This window comes from Myxine glutinosa, chromosome 1 (assembly GCF_964187855.1).
Source record: "Myxine glutinosa chromosome 1, kmMyxGlut1.1, whole genome shotgun sequence".
Taxonomy (NCBI): domain Eukaryota; kingdom Metazoa; phylum Chordata; class Myxini; order Myxiniformes; family Myxinidae; genus Myxine; species Myxine glutinosa.
In genome coordinates, this window is record NC_136261.1 from 282515594 (window position 1) to 282537703 (window position 22110).

General features: G+C 45.1%; 1 protein-coding gene across 7 annotated transcripts in view; it reads left to right on the plus strand.

Annotated features, from left to right (window-relative positions):
- The first annotated feature begins 1053 nt into the window (after nt 1-1053).
- LOC137438278 (transcriptional-regulating factor 1) overlaps nt 1054-22110 on the plus strand; it is a 127997-nt gene continuing 106940 nt past the window's right edge. For 3 of the 7 annotated variants that reach the window (XM_078767019.1, XM_068133423.2, XM_068133430.2), the window contains exons 1-2: nt 14078-15151; nt 19154-19298. In XM_078767019.1, coding sequence (XP_078623145.1) covers nt 14229-15151; nt 19154-19298 — 1068 coding nt within the window. In that variant the 5' untranslated portion in view covers nt 14078-14228. Of the gene's footprint in view, nt 1189-10633; nt 10692-13853; nt 13932-14058; nt 15152-19153; nt 19299-22110 lie in introns of those variants that run through there. The other 4 variants (XM_068133417.2, XM_078767044.1, XM_078767031.1 and 1 more) reach the window with 3 other exon arrangements.

Consider the following 22110-nt stretch of genomic DNA (forward strand, 5'->3'; position numbering starts at 1 on the left):
GGCGCATGTAGCGGTTACCAGAAGCATTACACAATCCCCTTGCACCGGCCGATGACGTAACCGGCGGGCGGTCACTTGCCCGGGCTCGTCCGGACTTGCCCGGACTTGTCTTGCCCGGGCGGACACTTGGTTTGCATACCACGCCCCGTTGAGAGGCGTGGCTTACCGATTTGCATACCACGCCCCGCCTGAGAGGCGTGGCTTTTGTGTGGTGAACTTTGGTTATAAATTTCCGCCCGTTCTATCGGGCTTTTCAGTGCTTTTGAGTTGAGCTAGAAATAAATAGCTCAGTGAAACTTCGTTCCTGATGTCGTCCATTTTGTCCGGCTTTATCGTGAGAGCATAGCTCCACAATCCCTCCATTGAGAGATGGCCCATGAAAACCGATCTGTCGGCCTACCACGATGCTGTATCTCAAAAGGTTGTGGACGGATTCGGACGAAACTAGGTGGATGAGTTGGTTAGGTGACAAGAACAAGCCGATTCGATTTTGGTTCAGGTCCGAATCCGAACACTTTTGCGAAGTTTTCCCCACCATCCCATATACCCCATCCCATATAGTCTACCAAAATGGCGTGAATTTCTCAAGGACAACTATGTAGTAGTACGCAATAAATAGATGGCTGTAATGATTTATTTTATATAAAAGTTTATTTGCAAAAACAAATCGATTTTTAACCCTCGTTCTACTTTATTGTCTTTTCTACACTAAGTTTCCAATAGATAATCCTCAATACAGAAGAAATGTATGTAAGGAAACGTTGAGTTCCTTTAGTATTATTGCATGATTCACTTGTAAATTCTCCTCATAATTTGTACCTTTTTTGCACTTTTCCAACCTTTAATACGGAGCTTAAGTGCCCGGTGTATCGGATTAAGCTCTTCATGAAGCTCGACAGGGTGACGTACAGGGGTAAATTTGTGAAATGAGGATTAAGGTTGAAACAAATGAGATTAGGAGCCCACTTGCGCTAGAGGCCGTCACGCCGCATTTGCAGACTGTGGTCCCCGGTTCGGAGATGGCGTCAGCCGAGGGTGATGACGGCATACGCTCCGAGCTGACGTCATACGTTCCGTGTTGTTGCGTTGCATGCGTGCGGAGTCGGCCGTTCTGCAGAAGCCTCGGCCCCTTGTTCACCGTGGATGAGCCCGGGCCATCTTTCTCCGCCAAACTTTGCTACACACGAGGTGAGGCTCCGTGGGCTTTGCACAAACCCCTGGGATCTACGTAGACGGCTCGGAGTGGTGAAGTCGACTCTTCGCAAACATGGAGCCGCCGCTTGTGCTTGTTGCAGAGACATAGTTGAGGGTAGGACGTTTGGAGGGGGAGGGGGAGGGGGACCGAGTTTTGGACGCTGGTGTAGGAAGCGAAGGTTATAAGGGTATTACGGCTGTGGCCGATGCTACAACAAGGTAGTTTCTATGCATGTTCTTTGTGGGAAGTTGGTGGGGTTTTTGTCCGTTTGTTGACGTCGTTATGGGTTGGGGGGGAAGGAGTGAGTTGTGGGGGAATGAGTTGTGGACGGACGGGCGGGGAGGTGTGGATTGGGTGTGTGAGTGGAGATTGTTTAAAGTTCTCTTGTTTGGATGGGTCTTGTGTTACTGCTGGTGAATTATCTTTTGGGGGTGGTTTAGTGGTGCTTTTGTAGTGCTTGGGGTGAGGAGGAGAATGTGGTGATGTAATTGGTGGGATTGGTGGGAAGTTGGGGATGGGTCGGATTGTTGGAGGAGGGGCTGGGTGGGGCATATTGTTGGAGGAAGGAGTAGGTGTGTTCATAAAGGGGAAGGGGTGTGTATCCAAGGTAGAAATTAGTGGGAAGTTGAGGGAGGATCAGAATGTTGGAGGAGGGGGTTGGTGGGTTTATAAAGGGAAGGGGGTGGGTAGTCAAGGTAGAAATTGGTGGTGGATCAGATTGTTGAATGGGGAGGGTAAGTATCCAAGGTAGAAGTTGAGGGTGGATCAGAATGTTGGAGGAGGGGGGTAGTTGGGTTAATAAAGGGAAGGGGGTGGGGGAGGGGGTAGCCAAGTTAGAAATTGGTGGGAAGTTGGGGGTGGATCAGAATGTTGGAGGAGGGGGTAGTTGGGTTAATAAAGGGAAGGGGGTGGGGGAGGGGGTAGCCAAGTTAGAAATTGGTGGGAAGTTGGGGGTGGATCAGAATGTTGGAGGAGGGGGTAGTGGGTTAATAAGGGGAAGGGGGTGGGTAGCCAAGGTAGAAATTGGTGGGAAGTTGGGGGTGGGTCAGAATGTTGGAGGAGGGGGTAATTTGGTTAATAAAGGGAAAGGGGGTGGGGGGGGGGGGAGGGGGTAGCCAACTTAGAAATTGGTGTGAAGTTGGGGGTGGATCAGAATGTTGGAGGAGGGGGTAGTTGGGTTAATAAAGGGAAGGGGGTGGGTAAACAAGGTAGAAATTGGTGGGAAGTTGGGGGTGGATCAGAATGTTGGAGAAGGGGTAGTTGGGTTAATAAAGGGAAGGGGGTGGGTAGGCAAGGTAGAAATTGGAGGGAAGTTGGGGGTGGATCAGAATGTTGGAGGAGGGGGTAGTTGGGTTCATAAAGGGAAGTGGGTGGGTAACCAAAGTAGAAATTGGTGGGAAGTTGGGGGTGGATCAGAATGTTGGAGGAGGGGGTAGTTGGGTTCATAAAGGGAAGTGGGTGGGTAGCCAAAGTAGAAATTGGAGGGAAGTTGGGGGTGGATCAGCATGTTGGAGGAGGGGTAGTTGGGTTAATAAAGGGAAGGGGGTGGGTAGCCAAAGTAGAAATTGGTGGGAAGTTGGGGGTGGATCAGAATGTTGGAGGAGGGGGTAGTTGGGTTCATAAAGGGAAGTGGGTGGGTAACCAAAGTAGAAATTGGAGGGAAGTTGGGGGTGGATCAGCATGTTGGAGGAGAGGGTAGTTGGGTTAATAAAGGGAAGGGGGTGGGTAGCCAAAGTAGAAATTGGAGGGAAGTTGGGGGTGGATCAGAATGTTGGAGGAGGGGGTAGTTGGGTTAATAAAGGGAAGTGGGTGGGTAACCAAAGTAGAAATTGGAGGGAAGTTGGGGGTGGATCAGAATGTTGGAGGAGGGGGTAGTTGGGTTAATAAAGGGAAGTGGGTGGGTAACCAAAGTAGAAATTGGAGGGAAGTTGGGGGTGGATCAGAATGTTGGAGGAGGGGGTAGTTGGGTTCATAAAGGGAAGTGGGTGGGTAGCCAAAGTAGGAATTGGTGGGAAGTTGGGGGTGGATCAGCATGTTGGAGGAGAGGGTAGTTGGGTTAATAAAGGGAAGGGGGTGGGTAACCAAGGTATAAATTTGTGGGAAGTTGGGGGTGGATCAGAATGTTGAATGGGGAGGGTTTGGGTATGATGGATTGTTGAAGGATGGGGATGAGGTTTTGGAGGTGGGTTGGGTTCATGAAGGGGGTGGGTTCAAGAAGGTAGGAATTGGACATGGGCGGTGGTGGAGGAGGTGAGGTGGTTCCACATCAAATCGCAAAGTTGATGAGCTGTAGTTCCTGGTGTATACCATGGAGGTGGAGCTCCACTCGCTGGGGTGATATTTTTCAATATGGGACGCTCAGGATTGAGAATGTTTGAAATTGTGTGAACTGTGCGGAAGATATAAAATACCTCAATGGTCCATTTTGTGGACAAGTTGAGAGTGACATCGGGTGTTTGGTGTTTGAAATGGTGATCAGCGGAGCTGCAGGCCGTGCATGCATCAGTCAGTCGGTCGGTCGGTGTGTGCGTGCAGGGCCGTGCATGTGTTGGTCGGTGTGTGTGTGCAGGGCCTTGCAGGTGTAGATCGGTGTGTGGGCGGGGCCGTGCATGCATAGGTCTGTGTGTGCGTGTAGGGCCGTGCATGTGTAGGTCGGTGTTCGTTCAGGGCTTTGCAGGCATAGGTCGGCGTGAATGCGGGGCCGCCGTGCAGGCGTAGGGTGGTGTGCGTGCGGGGCAGTGGTGGCGTGTGTGCATATATGCTGGGAGGCTCCAAGTGCTCAGACCAGAACACATCCTGCTTTGTTACTGGTGCCATTTGCTTGCTGTCATACCGGTATTTTAATTGCCTCTTGGCCACACCTGGAAAAAGGTTCCAAGAGGTATCTCAGTGTCTTTTCGACTCACTCAAGGTTAACAAATGTTCTCACAAGATGAATAAAAAAATCCTTTGATTAGATAAGGATTTTATCTTGAGTCGACACTTAAAATATCAATACCGAGTCTTGTCATAGACGCTGATATTCTGTCTCACGTTCTGTGGTCGTATCACCTTGGACTGCATAAAAGACCTCCATTTGGTGCGTGGGAATTAATTTGTTTGATCTGTTAAAGCGAGGCACTGAAAAACACCGTTTCACCGAGATGGAACACCTGTCATGAGCTATTTCTTTAGATGATCACGTTATGACTGGCAGGACGTGTATATGTATCGGCTGACTGGTAACCAAGAAGCCAGCTTGCTGTGCGGTCAAACTAGCTCGTACATGTCATGTCGAGTCAATGTGGCTCACGGAAATGGCATGCCACACCAGGTGTGCAAAAACATTGTTGGTGTCTCGAGTTTGTACGACAGTGTACTGTATTGGGATATTGATCAGGTGCTTCATACAGGAAACTTTGGCAACGTTTTCAGATCGGCATGAATCACCCAAGGCCCTTTCTCTCCATATTTAACAGCAATCGTGTTTTTTTTTTTGTTAAACTGTTTGCGATCTTCACTCGATTGCACTCTACTTCACTGATCATTATATGTGAATGTTGGGTGCATCATCCTCAGTCTCTGAAACGCGATGAAACATTACTGTTGCAGTGTAAGGTTGTGTTTTATAGATTGCCATTTGTTACTTGTGCCGTTCGCAGATACCTTTGTGGTGGTTTGTCAGTCTTCTTTGAGCTATGGTGTCCCTATTTTGATGATTTTGATGTCCTATACCCTTCATAGGGTGTTGGTGTTGCCAAAGCAATTTCTTGGCAAGAGTTGCACTGGGTGGTTCGCCATTGCCTTCCCTGCATTTTGTCCGTGCTCTATCCCTTTAAATGTTGAGGGTCAAGCAAGGAAGCAGCACGTACCGTTTTAATATCTTCGGAGTTCGATATGACTCGGATGGGTTTTTGAACCACCGACCTCCAGACAGAGCGGACGCTCGAACCATCACGCTGCAACGTCTGGTGGTGTCCCTATTAGTAGACAGATTATTCTGACGGCAGGTTTCGAATTAACAAAGTGTTCCGACTGTGCAATATTGTATGGTCTATCTGCACCGTTGGCAGGACAACAGATTTTAATTTTTTTGGGTGGTGAGGTGTGGGTTGGCTTTGTGATGCCGATTAAACTCTACCCTTCAATAACCTCTTATGCCAGCATGGTTAAACCCACCTGGCCAGTGGACATTGTTCACATGTCTCGTGAGCAGTAATGTGTGTATCGTTGGTGTTGTAATGCTGGGATTCATTGCTTGTTTGTGTGTGTGGCAGTCAGGGTGCATGCACGGTTCCTTGCCGTGACTGATTTGCACGTGGGTTTTTGAGTGAAGCAATAGCTTCTAGCCCTATTATACCTGTGATTGGGAAAGGTGGCTTATGAGCTCAGGAGTTTTTTGTTGCGCAACTGTTACAGATCTTGGTGGCGCAACTTTGATGGTTGTCATTGATGTATCGTAAATAAAGGTTTCCGGTTTGAATGCTGGATATCTTTTCTGGGCTTGTGGTTTGGAGTTCGTTGGTTAAGATGTCTGTATAGTGAGCGTATCCTGAATAACGAGGTGAAATGGGGGAAAAAGTCTACTGTAACTGAACTGATCTTGATGATTGATACCTGGATACGGACTAGCATGCGATTGCAAAGAGCGAGAGACAGCTCCAACATTTTGACTTTTGACTGAATAGCACGATCAAACGTTGATCGATTCATTCATTGAGGAGGAGCATCACCGGCTCATGCATACCAACACTTATATGACCGGTTTGACAATCTGCATCTTGTGATTATAACACAAGTGTGGAACTGAAACTGCAGAGTTGTAAAACACTGAATGAAATGGTTCATTAACGTGCTTCACTTTCTTTTCCCTGCAAACCATTTGCATTAACTCTTCTTATTTTTAGAATCCACTCCATACTATTTGACAACTCACTTCATTATCCAAACGAGTGAAACAATGGCGTGCAAGTTGTACAAATAATCTTAGAAATTCAATGCAAACAGTGGCATATGGAGACTTGGGAATAGGAAAGAAGATCGCATTGGAACAAAAAGCCGCAGAGAAGTTTTTGATCGAGTCATTAAAACATTGATTTGTGTCATCCATATTGGCTGAATGAAAGTGGGGCATGATAGATTAGAGTATCACAAGAATGGGAATAACAAGGCATTTTAAATTATTTGGCAACATGTAGAGTATGCAACCATGGGAGAACAAAACAAGACAGAGCATTTAACAATGCAGATCCATGCCTGGATATGTAGATTACAGTACATCTGAGAATTAATATCTATACATTAAAGTAGAATTGCATGCATACATATACACACACACACACACACACACACACACACACACACACAAATAACTACAGGAAACCCAACTTCCCCACAAATACCCAACATGCCTACCAACCACATACAAACAGCTGACGGGAATCGTCACAGAAATGATGCACCGTCATCTAACACGGCAAGGAGGGTTCGAGGCAGAGAAAAAGGGATGTAAGAGGGTGTTATGGAACAATTGACCACCTTTTTGGTTGGTTTTTGGTTGGGTTTAGGTTGTATTTGTAGGGGGATGATTTATATATCAAGAGAATTAGTTTTAACACTGTATAGGAACCTATTGAGGCCTCATCTTGAATATTGTGTGTACTTTTGGTCACCACAACTCAGGACGGACATAGGTGCCATAGAGAGGGTAATGTGTTGGGCTACTTGATTGATTCTGGAATCATCTACATGAAGCTATATGAGGAGCAGCTGAAGGAAACAGGACCTTATACATTAGAAAGGAGGTGGTTACCAGGGGATTTGATTGAGGTGTTTTAGTTAACGAAAGGTATGGACAAAAGCAGTGCAGAAGACTTTTTCAGAACAGACAGTGATAGGACCAGGGGCCATAGCCTGAGAGTAACGAGGAGGAGAGTTTGGACAGTAATAAGATGAGGGTCTTTCACTCGGTGAGTAGGTAATACATAGAGTGGTCTCTCTAGAAAGGTAGTGGCAACAGAAAGAGCAGATAGGTTTTCTCGCAGCACACCAATCTTTGTGAGGATATCTCAAATAGTTTTTAGTCTACAGCTGCTGCAAAATGCCTCAAATAATGAGCGTTTTTGTTGTTGGGGTTGGGGGAGGCTGGGGGGGGGGGCTGGGGAGGGGGTAGCCCTTTGTCTCGAGGCACAATTTCCAAAACTCGGAATGGCGCTAAAATGTTGGAGTATACCCCCATGAAAGGTGTCAAAGTAACATCCTAAAACGTAAAATAATTTGAATATGGTGTATTTCACATGGCCTGTCCCTTTCATAACCTTTCCTTTCTTTTCCACAAATGTAATGGGAATGTAATTTCACTTGCGGCTTACACATGAAAGCATGGAAGTGGCCGTAAAATGATGAAGATGCCTCCTTTTTTCCAAATTTTGATTCTCCTTTGTTATACCTAAATTTGTCTCCTCTTTTCTACTGACAAAGAAGATTGGGCATAACAATTATATTTTGGATCTGTCCTTGTGTTTAAAGGACCGAAACCATTTTTCCCCTCCAATTTTCTCTCCCCTCCCCCAACCCCCATCCTCTTCTCATCCTCATCCCCCCTCTCCCTTTCCGCATTAAAAATGCTGTTTTGAACACTGCTCACCAGAGGTTGTGGTTGTTACTCCACGTACTCAAAGCAAAAAGTGGGGTTAAGCAATTGGTTCACGTCTGTCTTTCTGTGTCTGGCTGTCTATCTTTTTGCCTGTGTCTTTCTGTCTACAAACATCAGTTTATGATCGACGAACAACTTAATTTTTATTGAATGTTATATTTTGAACACGAATCGGAAAACACACCTGTAGTTTAGTCGTACGTTGCTCTGAATTCGTCCCAATCGCACATGTGCGGAGGAGAGAGATATTTTTTTTACTCTGCCTGTCCAGCAGTCAAACAAAATTGAAAACCATTCCAAACAGGAAATTTACTGTTTTTAAGGATGTCATAAAGGACACAAACGGGCACGAAGAACTAATGTAATGCGTTAGATAAGGTGGTGTAAAAGCTGCGGCGTAAACTGCGGTAAACTTCTGATTATTTTTTTTTCTACAACCTTTAAAATCTTTATTTTATTTCAATTGAATTATATACTTGACCACTGTAGAACACAAATCACTATTGGCACTTTCAAAATATTTTCGTTTAGCAGTACTTTAGCGGACAAAATATTACGGAATTTATGTGATCCCGACACATCAAATTTGCTGTTCGAAGACCCTGCCCATGTCCTTGTTTGTCAAGACTCCATGGGGTAAGGTGTTGTGTGAACTCTATAGTTAACTTTCTGGTGAGACATATCTATGCCCTTTGTTTTTTATCTCCTTTCTTTTTACCTCTGCCACCAAAGGTGGAAGGTGGTTATTTTTCACCCCTGTTTGTCTGTCTGTTTGTGCAAATAATAAATTTAAAAAATCTAAAAAAAAGTTGTGGATGGATTCGGACGAAATTTGGCAGAGAGGTAGTGTGTGTGACGAGGACTAAATGATTAGATTTTGGTGTAGATCCGGGTCCGGATCCGGCTAGTAGAATTTTAAAAGTGATTTTTCACCATTGGAAGATAGGGCCAAAAACGATAAATAGCTGGATATCTAAAAAAAAGTTTTGGACGGATTTGGCCGAAACTTCGTGGACATGTTGCGTATGTGACGAGGAAGAATTGATTCAATTTTGGTGAAGATTAGAATCTGGACCCGGATCAGAGAATTTTTTTTAAAGGGATTCCTCTCCATTAACATTGAGTGATCGGGCTAAAACCGATACATAGCACGATATCTCAAAAAGGTAAGGACGGATTTGGGCGAAACTTGGTGGACAGGTTGGGTGTGTGACGAGGAAGAATCGTTTCAGTTTTGGTGAAGATCTGAATATGGATTCGGATACGAGACCGGTGTCCCGGTGTGTACCCCGGTTTAGAATAGGTACACCGTATCCCTGCGCATCGTAAGAGGCGACCAAGGGTTGGCGTCAGGAAGGGCATCCGGCCATAAAAACATTGCCTCAAACAGGGAACCATGATTGTCATGGGGCCCGCAAGGCTAACCCCCGCTCTGGCGGGGAAAAATGGCCTCAAAACTATCATTCATTCATTCATTCATTCATTCATTCATACGAGAATTATTTAATTTTTAAGTGATTCGTCACCATTGAGAGATCGGGTGAAAAGTGATATATAACATGATATTTTAAAAACTTATGGACAAGTTATGACAAAACTTGGGGGACGAGTTGGTAAGGTGACAAGAACAAGCTGATTAGATTTTGGTTCAGGTCTGAATCCAGATCCGGCCTATCATTGGGATACAAAACATAAACTGTTCAGCCTGGCGGAGGTATGCACGCTACCGAATGCCGTTCTAGTCTTTTCTGCTTTATCTCAGGCCCATCATGACTTTATTGCACCTCTTTTGTGAGGAAGTGTGAAAAACAACTTCACTCTTCTTCTGTTTGAAGAATCTGTTTGCATATTCTTCTGCTATTTTGGTCCTTTTTGAGGCGTGTTCTAAGGGCTTTTGTATGGCCATGAGTCATACGATTCCGTGTTTACCTGAGGGTAACACTCATTTGTATATCCGCATGAAAAGGCACAAATGTCACGTTCCAATGCACTCGATCTCACCCTTGCCTCCCCATTCCCATTTCCATTCCACTCAAATCCGACTCCTCTGCTGAGTCTTTGAATCGAGTCTCACAACTTTCTTGTCAGTGATGGCACAACAGCTGGAACACAATGCCACAGTGCAAATCAATGGCTGCTTGTTGCTCCTCTCTCGATGTTGCACTGCCTTCTATCTTATCAGACGTCATTGTTGCATTTCCCAGTGTAGATTGTACTTGCCTTTTCCAACATTTCTGGGGTCCCTCCCTCTCCCTCTCCCTCTCCCTCTTCACCCACCCCTCTTAGGGCCCTCTGTTTGTCGTTCTGACGGAACTGAAACGGGGATGCAATTTATTAAATCCGTAGCATGCTGGTGCAGCAGGCATTTTGTGCTATGCAGCATTCCAGAACTCGACCACAGCCCTGAAATGTCTTAGCGAGTTCTTTTTGGCCCCTCCCTGGCTTGCTGCCTGCCATTGTGTCCGTTTAACTGTGCGCAGTTAAGTTTGAGCTTGTTGCAAATGTCCATTCCCGTGAAAGCGCCTCATCTGAGGAGGCAAGGCCGCCCGGAAGTACAAGAAAGCGGCAATTGAAGATTGGAAATGACTAAGGCCTACGAAGAAGGGTGCATGAGGAAGGCATCGTTGAAGTGATTGATTTTATAGCCACAGTTGCTGGGCAAAAGTTGTTGTCGAGGTTCTCAACCCAGAGATGGTCAACGAGGTCAACAATTTTGTGGATTACTCGTGACCCGAAGGATTACGACCGCGTTTGTGTTTTCATCGTCCGACAGTTTCTGGAATTAATTGACGACGACTAAAATATCACGAGCAATGTCGACCACACCGCAGCAATAACAGCAGCATGTTGCTTCAAACTCAGGTTGCTTATAATCACCTGTTGTGAATGTGTATTTTGATCATTTCAAGTTTAACCTTGGAACTTGTCCTTTCTGCCATGAAGGGAAACACGACTTGCAAGTTGCTGGGTAATTTGATGAGTTGATATTAGATGTTGACATTGTAGAAAGTGGTTGGATCTGTTGGAATTTTGGCATTTATACCCTGCTGTGTTCCTCCTTTCGGCACAAAGGAAGTTTGCCAATTCTCAGGTCGGTTTGACTTACCACTTCTTCCTCTTCGTCTTCTGCTTCCTCTTCTTCTTCTTCTTACACTTTCCGATTATTTCATATTGTCTGTAGCAGGCTTTTGACTCCACTTTACGCTTTTTGAGTTGTTGCAGGTTACGCGGAGCGTTCAGAAAATTGGTACGCTAACACCAGCACTTATTTACCTGGTATGCTAACATTGGTACGTTAACACCAGTGAGAATCGATAATCCAACTAACACCAGCATTTATTTACCTGGTATGCTAACATTGGTACGCTAACACCAGTAAGAATCGATAATCCAACTAACACCAGCACTTATTTACCTGGTATGCTAACATTGGTACGTTAACACCAGTGAGAATCGATAATCCAACTAACACCAGCATTTATTTACCTGGTATGCTAACATTGGTACGCTAACACCAGTAAGAATCGATAATCCAACTAACACCAGCACTTATTTACCTGGTATGCTAACATTGGTACGTTAACACCAGTGAGAATCGATAATCCAACTAACACCAGCATTTATTTACCTGGTATGCTAACATTGGTACGTTAACACCAGTGAGAATCGATAATCCAACTAACACCAGCATTTATTTACCTGGTATGCTAACATTAGTATGCTAACACCAGTGAGAATTGATAATCCAACTAACACCAGCATTTATTTACCTGGTATGCTAACATTGGTATGCTAACACCAGTAAGAATCGATAATCCAACTAACACCAGCATTTATTTACCTGCTATGCTAACATTAGTACGCTAACACCAGTGAGAATCGATAATCCAACTAACACCAGCATTTATTTACCTGGTATGCTAACATTAGTACGCTAACACAAGTGAGAATCGATAATCCAACTAACACCAGCATTTATTTACCTGGTATGCTAACATTAGTACGCTAACACCAGTGAGAATCGATAATCCAACTAACACCAGCATTTATTTACCTGGTATGCTAACATTAGTACGCTAACACAAGTGAGAATCGATAATCCAACTAACACCAGCATTTATTTACCTGGTATGCTAACATTAGTACGCTAACACCAGTGAGAATCGATAATCCAACTAACACCAGCATTTATTTACCTGGTATGCTAACATTAGTACGCTAACACAAGTGAGAATCGATAATCCAACTAACACCAGCATTTATTTACCTGGTATGCTAACATTGGTACGCTAACACCAGTGAGAATCGATAATCCAACTAACACCAGCATTTATTTACTTATTTTATTTCCTCAATAAATGTGTCTGTATGTTCGTGTACGTGTATAAATATACAACTTTATATGGTAAGTTGGGGAACCTTTTGCTCATGTGTTCTGTAACTTCCGAGTATTGCTTTGGCTCTACCTGCTTTCACAAAAGTTATCATTCTTAGAATGAAACTATATGCCAACTTCCTGAACTGAGAATTGATTGATGAACATTTTTGCCTTTCATCCTTATCTTTATGAAAAGGAAATGCATGACCCAGTAAATGCAAGTTCAGCAAGTTTGCCAGACCCTGTTTCTACGGAAACCGCCACGTCCCGTGTCCACAATTGGCCGAAGCTTGTAATTATGTGGCATCGTAATGTGTATCTTAACTAATTGTCAATCGTCGAATACATGAGTGACGACACGTTTCACGGGCCATCGTCGACGCACAAAGGAAAGACTGGCCGCCTTGGCAGAAATTCATGGGAAAGTAACCGACGTTGCATTTTTCTGTTTACCTGTGCATTTATTTCACACAAATATGTAAATGAGAAAACTTAGATTATCAGATCTAGCAATCGTACTGGTTTTTATTAGCTGTGTGCATAATTATTACTTTTAGCTCTTTAAATTCAAATTCTAGGGCTGTTGTGGAAAAGTGAGGTGACAAAGGGTAGAAGTGAATGCATCGACGGTGGGGCAGTGATGCTGAAACTCCCCGATTCCTTTCATGGTGCAAACTCCCTGTGACCCTTAATGTTCCTCTCCTCACCTCCCACCATGCATCGACTGTGTTCGACCTCTGACGTTCAATGACGTCATCCCTCCTTTGCTCCTCTTGCCTCCTGACCCTTGATGTCTCTCGACCCTCTCCTCGACCTCTGAGGTTTGTTTACCACATTTACCCCCTTGCTTTATTCTGCTCCCTTGACCCACGCTTCTTCTTTTGCTCCAACGAAGGGTAATGCCCAAAATGTCAACCTCACCTTGTTTATAACTGTGGGAAACCAGTGCATTCTCAAGTCCTGTTTGGGGAAAATCGATTGAGGGATGAAGAGTTTCTCAAGTTCTGTACGTAGTTATAATGTTTGACTGCGCTCGTAAAAGAGGAAAGGTACTTAACAATTGAATGTTCCAGGCATGCCTCACTGAATCTCTTTTGGGGACTTTTCTTCTTCTTCCTCTTCCTCTTCCTCTTGTTCTTCTTCTTCTTCTTCTTCTTTTAATGGCCATTATTAACCCACCTTTTCTTGTGGGGTCGACTGGAGGAATATTGACCCCGAGTTTTCACGAACCAGCTGGCCAGGCCTGATGTTTGACTAGTTAGGGCAGGAATTTTGAATTTGACCATGGTGCCGGCGATAGTTTGCCTACTCTTTGCGAAGGACACCGTGGGATCTTTAATGTCCACCAATGAATGCTGGCAGACCGGACGCCCATTTAACGTCCATCCGAGGGACAGCACACACACACACTGATGGATAATCCTGCTTGTGAAACACCGGGACGACAGTTTATAACTGGATTGGGAATCAAACCCAGGCTAGACAGCTTAGAAGTGAGTTTGCGTACATCTAGGCTATCCTGCCAGCCCTAATCTCTTTACAAAGATCTTGTAAGTAAAGTCTTGCAATGATGAAATAGCTCTGATATGGACTTATTTTTAATCATTATTTGCTATGCCACTTATTCTTGCCTGTTTGTCCTCCAGAACCATTTGCATTCGTTTTGATGGTGTGCTCGTGAACATGGGCATGTGCAGATGCGTTCCTGTCTGTCATATCGAAAGGTTTGTGCACGCAACGGTACAAAAACACACATGAGTAATGTCTCTGGACAAGGTGGTACTGATGTAGCAGCTTGTGAAATGACAAACTTAGATATGTTTCATCTTCTTCTTGTCTTCCTGTCTACAGTATCAAGAAGACTGTCTGCCCCCAAAGAACCAAACACCATGAAAACCCATCGCTTAATGTGTGAATTGCTCTCCCGTTTCTGTTCTACTTCACGTCTCAGCCCTGGGCAAAGGCCAGCTCCATTGTACCCATTGCACTGTGCATCCCGGCCAACCTAACCCCCATCCCAAATGTCAGATCAAGCCAGAAAGACAGGCAAGGTGGTGCAACCCTACGGCTTGCAGCCACCGTTGCCTCGAACCATCAAAACAAGCCCTCCGTATTCTGGTTCTTCACTTGAACCCACTCCTTTTACTCTCATGCACAAGCCCAATCCAGCCTACAATGATCCTGTAGCCTTTCAGAACTGGAATGAGGGTTTAGGTTCTGGGTATGCTGCATTGCCCCATTATTTCATTAATGAGTCAAATGAAAGTTCTGATGGCTCTGTTGTAAATTCCTCCTCGCCATCTATTACCCAGGCTCCTCTGCATGTGCTCGACTCCTTTGCACAAGCGTTTACGCAAAATAACTTGAGGTCACCCACACAAATGGTCCCACAATCTATGCTCAGCCATGCACCAGCTCAAAGGGATCATACAGGGATCATGCGCCATGTGCATCCAGTACTGCAGCATCAGCAACAGCAGCAACAGCATATCGCAAGCATATTGCAAGATGCTCTGCCACCCCATCATGGTGGTATGTACCAGACTCTGCATAAAGCAGGGGTACCAGAAAACTGGCAGCGAGGTTGGAGACATGAAGATACGCAGGAAGTCATGGTGCCAGAACAACATCAACCCTGTTTCGGAGCCCTGCAACGTATTGTGGAGCAGCGTGCTATTCCAGTTGACAATATTCGGTCTTGCTTCTCTGGGCCTCTGACGGGGGATAAGCTAATGGTCATGCAGCAACAAATGCCACAGATGCATGGGCAGTTTCAGCGCCAGCAGCCAGTTCAGCAGATTGTGCCTCATATGCAGCAGCAGCAACAGCAGCCACAACAACCAATTCATGGTCTGCGACATCCACATCTATCCTCTGTGCAAGTTTCTGGTGGTGTGATCACAGAAAATCAAGTTGCAGTGTTGGCAGATGCTTCTGTGCAAAGGTATATGTGGGGTTTCTGAAATTGAAAAGTTTTCTGAAATTGATTCTTCCAAACCCTTTCAAGGCATGATAGCGAATAAAGTACGAGGGTTGCCCAAAAAGTTTTGCAACACAATTTTTTTATTGCTCGTAATTTATTAAAGAATTATTTGAACATACTCATAGGATAACTAGAGCCTGGTGTTTGCTTAGTGGTTAGGGTGCCGGCTTGGGATCCTAGGATCCTGGGTTCGAATCCCGGTCGATCGCTGAATTAATGCCAGGGGGGTTGACTCAGCCTGTCATCCTTCCGAGGTCGGCAAATTGAGTACCAGTTCACTGGTAATTCCCTGTGCATCGCAAAAGGCGACTAACAGGGTTGGCGGCAGGAAGGGCATCCGGCCATAAAACATTGCTTCAAAAAGGGGACCACCGTGCCCAAAAAAGGCAAACCCCTGCTCCTGCGGGGAAAAATTGACTCGGTATACATTTTTTAACCGCCTGTGATTATTACTTGTTGTTGGTTACTGATTGTTGTTGTTGATGTTGTTGATGTTGGTTACTGATTCTTTCTCCGCCACAAGAAATTCAATAACAGGCCGTTGTTTAAAACGCTCATCACCACACAGCGCCGTTTTGATGACCCCCTGCGCATGCGCTAAATAACATATTGTTCCACGGCGCTGCAGTAGTAAGCAGGACATTCAAAATTAACCACAGAATAAGTTGCAGACATTTCATGTTGATTTTGACTGAAGGATAGAAAGTGTTGCAAAACCTTTTGGGCAACCCTCATATAAGAATGCAAACGTCCACAAAATGAGTGACGTCTGGATACAGAAAATTCCTCCATGACAGCAAAGAAATAAAAAAAGTTATTAGAACCTGGATAATGTGCTACCAATAAACTTTTCCGCATTAACAAGCTGGACAACATTACCTACATTTAATAGGCTCATTCATTTTATCCACTGAGGGATTTTCCCAATAATGACATTTCATACACTTCTTATGAGCTTTATTGAACGCTGGATGGACAAGAAGATAGTGGAATTCGTCACCTGTAGCGTAAACCTCGTATAATGGACATAACCGTTGAAAATTATCTTTCAAATCTCGACCATGAGAAACAGGAGATTATGGTTGCCACACAGAATTTACACATGGATCTTTAACATCTGCACTGCTTGGGCATTAGCTTGCCTTTCACCAAGCTCAGATGTGCTTGGGCCAAGGCAGGGATTATATGTTTGTTATTATTATTGCCAAATGATACCACTATAATTATTATTATTATTGTTGTTACATTAATTAATACTAATAATATTATGCTTTGTTACAATGTTGTCATTGTTTTTGTTATTTATTTTGTAATTATAATGCCATGCTGTGGAAGGACCTATTGAGCTGCTCCATACACCTTAACATGGCATGCGTTTAAAATATGGGAATTATTCCTGATTATTTGTAGTTTATCAGCCTAATCAATTCAGGAGATCATGACGATTATTTTGGTGTATCACATTCCACATCAGAAAGCTCCAGTATAACTTCACAAAAAAACATGCCACACACACACCTACCTCGTCCTTTTATCGTAGATTTTTTCAGTTGGCATACCCTTCCTCCCGTCCATGGTACACGGAATCTTGTTGTGAGGCTGTTGCCCAGAAACAACTTGCCTTCGTCTCCTGGAAAGCAAATCCAACGGAAGGAAATCTCATTTCCTTTCACAAAGCCCGAAACAAGTGTGTGTCCACCCTCAGGAGAGCCAGGAAACAATATTTCTCCGTTCTCAAGACCAAACTCTCTTATCTGTCTCCCTCTTCCAAATCCTGGTGGCGTCTGGTCAAATCTGTTTCTGGTGTTTGTTCCCCCTCCATCCCCTCCCTTACCTCAAACGGCTGCACAGCTGACTCCGCACGTGAAAAAACTGAATGCCTCAACTCTGTGTTTGCCTCTAAATCTTGTGTCCCAAACCCAATCTTCTCTGTACCCACCGTACCCAGTCGTACCCAGCTGCTCCTGGACTCTGTGTCCTTTCCTCCTGACAAGGTGGAAAAGTTTCTGTCAACCCTCGACTCTGATTCTGCAACTGGACCTGACGGCATCGGCCCACGGGTCCTAAAATCCTGTTCTTCTGCTCTTTCACTCCCTCTCTCTGTTCTCTTCACCCTCTCTTTTGCTCAAGGTCATCTGCCATCTGCTTGGAAATCAGCCAACATCACCGCTTTACACAAAAATGTGCAAAAACAGATCCTTGCAACTACAGACCAATCAGCCTTCTCCCAATTATCAGCAAAGTCATGGAATCCATCATTGCTTCAGATATGAAATCTTTCCTCTTCTCCAATGGCTTGATCTGTGATCATCAATTTGGTTTCAGACCAGGTCACTCTACTCTGGACATGCTGCTTCTGCTGTCTCAACAATGGATGGAGGTCCTCAATGCCAAACAGGAAATTAGAGCTGTCTCCCTTGACATATCACGTGCCTTCGATACGGTCTGGCATCCCGCTCTGCTCACCAAACTCTCCTCCTTTGGTATCCATGGAAATCTCCACGCATGGCTGGCGGACTTCCTCTCTAGTCGCAGTCAACGTGTGGCCCTGAATGGGTTTCTCTCATCTCTTCCTGTTCAGGCTGGAGTTCCCCAAGGCAGTGTTCTGGGCCCTGTGCTTTTTCTGGTCTTCATCAATGATCTCTCTGACTCCGTTGAAAATCCTCTCTATCTCTTTGCTGATGACTCCACTCTCTGCCGCTCCATTCCTCATCCCTCAGATCGGCAGTCCGCAGCCTCCTCACTCTCTGCAGACCTGGACAAAATCACAGACTGGGCAAACAAGTGGAACATGTCTTTCAATCCTGACAAATCTCACACTCTTACGATGTCTCTCCGAAAAGACCGACTGGACAACCCTCCCATCCACTTTCTGAATAATCCTCTCCAAGAAGTTCTGTCACTCAAGCTTTTGGGTCTCACTTTCTGCCATGATCTTTCCTGGGAAAAGCACATTTCCAAGCTGGCCTCCAAAGCCAGTCGCCGACTGGGCAGTGGGCATCCTCCGTTGTGCAAAGTCCTTCCTTGGCACACCTAAGCTCCTCACCACATACAAGGCTTTCATCCACAGCTCAATGGAGTACTGCTCTCCCCTCTGGGCTGGTGCTCCTGCCTCACACCTAGCTCGTCTTCACGCTGTTGAAACCAAAGCGTTCAGAATCATTGGAATCTCCCGCGATGAAGCCATCTCCGAGGGCCTTTCACTTACTCACCGCAGGCAGGTTGGTGGTCTTTCCGTCTTCTACCGACTCCTCTCCGGCCTTGCTCCCCCAGCTCTCTCTGGGCTCTGTCCCCCAAATATGCCTACAGGTCGCACAAGATCTTCCTGCAACCCTCTTATGGTTAAACTGCCAAAATCAAGACTCTCTGCTCACCTTCACTCCTTCATTCCTCTTTTCTCCCGCCTCTGGAACAAACTCCCTCACTCTCTTCAATCCCACTCCTCCCTCCAGGTCTTTAAAACAGCTGTTCACCACCATCTCTTATCTTCCCCCATCCAAAACCTTGATCTTTTCTACCCCCGCTAATTTCACCCCAAATCCACTTTTTTGAAATACCAACTTCTTTCCTGGAAGTCCTCGGTGTCCTTGTGTTTTATACTTCGCCCACCCCCCTTCCCCTTCGCACGCCTCCTCCCCCCAAGCCGTCTCCCTCCCACACATCTCCCGATGTCCCTGCTCTCAAATGTTGTGTTTGTGTGCTTCCCCTTCTCTCCCCATCTTGTCTTCCGCTCCCTCTTTTTATATATTTTGTTTCTGTTAGATTTTTTTTTTTGTCATAAATGTTAGCCCTTTCACGAGCCTCGATTCTGTATACAAAAAAAAAAACAAAGCAAATTTGATGGGACTTTGATAATCGACCCAACTCCCGGTATCCTCCATACATGCCATTTCCTTGGAAATGTTAGTTATTTGTAATGCATGTTTTCTCATTACAAAACCTTTTTACAAATCTTCATTCTAGGCTGGCTACCCCTCCATTGGCTGAGATTTCATCTTCACATGATACGTTGCAACACCGGGTGACTCCACCCATTTTAAGCACGCCAACCTCTTCCGTGTCCTCAGGAACTGGGCTGGAGAAGCAGGACCAGCCACTGTCCCCTGTGGTATTTTGTATTTACTTTCTCACCCTATAATACACTTACTATCTCTGTAATCTGTCACCCTTGGTCATTGCATGTCGAAGTGCCGACAGAGCATCATACTACATACCAGCATACAATAATGCTTTTTTTTTGTGCTTTTGTTTCTCCCAATAAGCTATTTTTTAAATTCTGGTTCAAAACAATCTTCAGGGCTCAAAATACCCTTTCTTTTTTTTCTCGTCTACCTGCACTGGTGTAGACAACTCGGAAACTATTCTGTGCTGGAAGTTTGGTCATATATTTACCCAAAAATTTTTTGGGTGCTATCTTCAGTTGTAAGTTGCTTTGACAATCATGAGATTGTCAATTAATTCTTGATTTTATTTAGACTTTCAGACGACCATGTCCTGTTGACGCCTAGAGGGGAACAGGAATCTATCCCAAAATTAGGTGAAAATGCAGAAGACATGAGACAGATACTTTAAGAATGATTGGCAGTGGCAGGGTGCGTGATTGTGGGAGGGAGGGGGGCGGAGCCTGCAATACAAGTGTACAGAAATCTGGGAGAAACTAGAACGAGGGTTCCACAGTCTGAAAGGAAGAGTCTGCGTATATAATGTAAAGCGTGTCCATCTGAAGTCCTAGTGGTTAGTATAGTAAAATGCACAATTCAGGAATAGCTTGCTTTTTGTACAAGTTCTGGAAGAGCTTATGAAAGAGGTGAGGGGGGATTTATTCACAATAAATAAATAGGGGTGGCTGTAACCACTAGGGTTCCGATTATGTAGCAGAGGAACACTGCACAAATGAGATAACAGGAAACATTGGGTTTCGTGCATCTGTGACATGACAACATGAGAAGCAAACAGCAAATTACTGACCCATTTCCATCTGCAAGTTAACATAATTGCAGTTCACAATTTCGGCTTCATTAAAGGGGGAGTTTAGCAAAGAGGATAATATATTATGTGATACTTATTGACCACACACACACACAGACACCAGTTTAAGCCTTGCCAGGGCTGGGAGCAAAGAATACTTTCAGGCCGGTCTCAACATGAGTGCCATCCCTAGAACACAGGCTCTGAGGTTGAGTAAAGAATATCTCGTCTCTCTTGCTTATTTAGGTTTAAAGTTGCAGGAGTTGTATAAATAAAATACGCGTCCCACCCACCCCCTCATTTAATTGATTATGTGCACACATATAAACACGGAACTCATCCCCCCCCCCCCCCCCCTTACGCCCGTTCACTCACTTGGAACACAAGGCCCTCCGTTACGCCATTCACTCGAAACTCACAGCCCTCCTTACACCATTCACTCACACACAACTCACTGCCCTCCTTACACTGTTCACTCACATGAAACAACTCATGTACCTCCTTACACTGTTCACTCACATTGAACAGCTCATGGCTTTCTTTTTTTTTCTTTTTTTTGTATCCAATGTCAAGGCTCGTGTAAGAGCTAACATTGATCACAAAAAGACAAACTGCCACATAAAAAATACGATAAAGGGAGCGGGAGAACAAGATGAAGAATGGGGACATGGGGAGATCTGTGGGAGGGAGAGGGCTTTGGGGGGAGAAGGCATGGGAAGGGGGGGGGGGGGGGAGTGGGAGAGGTAAAAAAAACACATGGACACTGCTAGGACTTTCAGGAAAGTCGTCGGTATTGAAAAGAAAGTGGATCTGGGGTGAATTAACGGGGTAAAAAAGATCAAGGTTTTGGATGGGGGAAGACGAGATGCTGGTGAACAGCTGTTTTAAAGACCTGAAGGGAGGAGTGGGATTGAAGAGAGTGAGGGAGTTTGTTCCAGAGGCGGGAGAAAAGAGGAATGAAAGAGTGAAGGTGAATAGAGTCTTGATTTTGGCAGTTTAACCATAAGAGGGTTGCTGGCAGATCTTGTGCGACCTGTAGGAATATTTGGGGAACAGAATCCAGAGAGAGCTGGGGGAGCAAGGCTGGAGAGGAGTCGGAAGAAGACAAAGTCCACCAACCTGCCTGCGGTGAGTGAGTGAAAGGCCCTCGGTGTTAGGTTCATCACGGGAGATTCCAATGATTCTGAAAGCTTTGGTTTCAACAACGTGAAGCCGAGCTAGGTGTGAGACAGGAGCACCGGCCCAGAGAACAGTGGAGAACAGTATTCTATTGAGCTGCGGATGAAAGCCTTGTACGTGGTGAGGAGCTCAGGTGTGCCAAGGAAGGACTTCGCATGACGGAGGATGCCCAGTTGGTGACTGGCTTTGGAGGCCAGCTTGGAAATGTGTTTTTCCCAGGAAAGATCATGGCCGATAGTGAGACCCAAAATCTTGAGTGACAGAACTTCTTGAAGAGGATTGTTGAGAAAGTATATTGGAGGGTTGTCCAGTCTGTCTTTTCGGTGAGACATATTGAGAGTGTGAGATTTGTCAGGATTGAAAGACATGTTCCACTTGTTTGACCAGTCTGTGATTTTGTCCAGGTCTGCAGAGAGTGAGGAGGCTGCAGACTGCCGATCTGAGGAATGGGGTATGTAGCGGTAGAGAGTGGAGTATTCAGCAAAGAGATGGAGAGGATTTTCAAGGGAGTCGGAGAGATCATTGATGAAGACCAGAAAAAGCACAGGGCCCAGAACACTGCCTTGGGGAACTGCAGCCTGAACAGACAGGGGAGATGAGAGAAAACCATTCAGGGCCACACGTTGACTACGACCAGAGAGGAAGTCCGCAAGCCATGCGTGGAGATTTCCATGGATACCATAAGAGGAGGGTTTGGTGAGCAGAGCGGGGTGCCAGACCATATCGAAGGCACGTGATATATCAAGGGAGACGGCTCTGATTTCCTGTTTGGC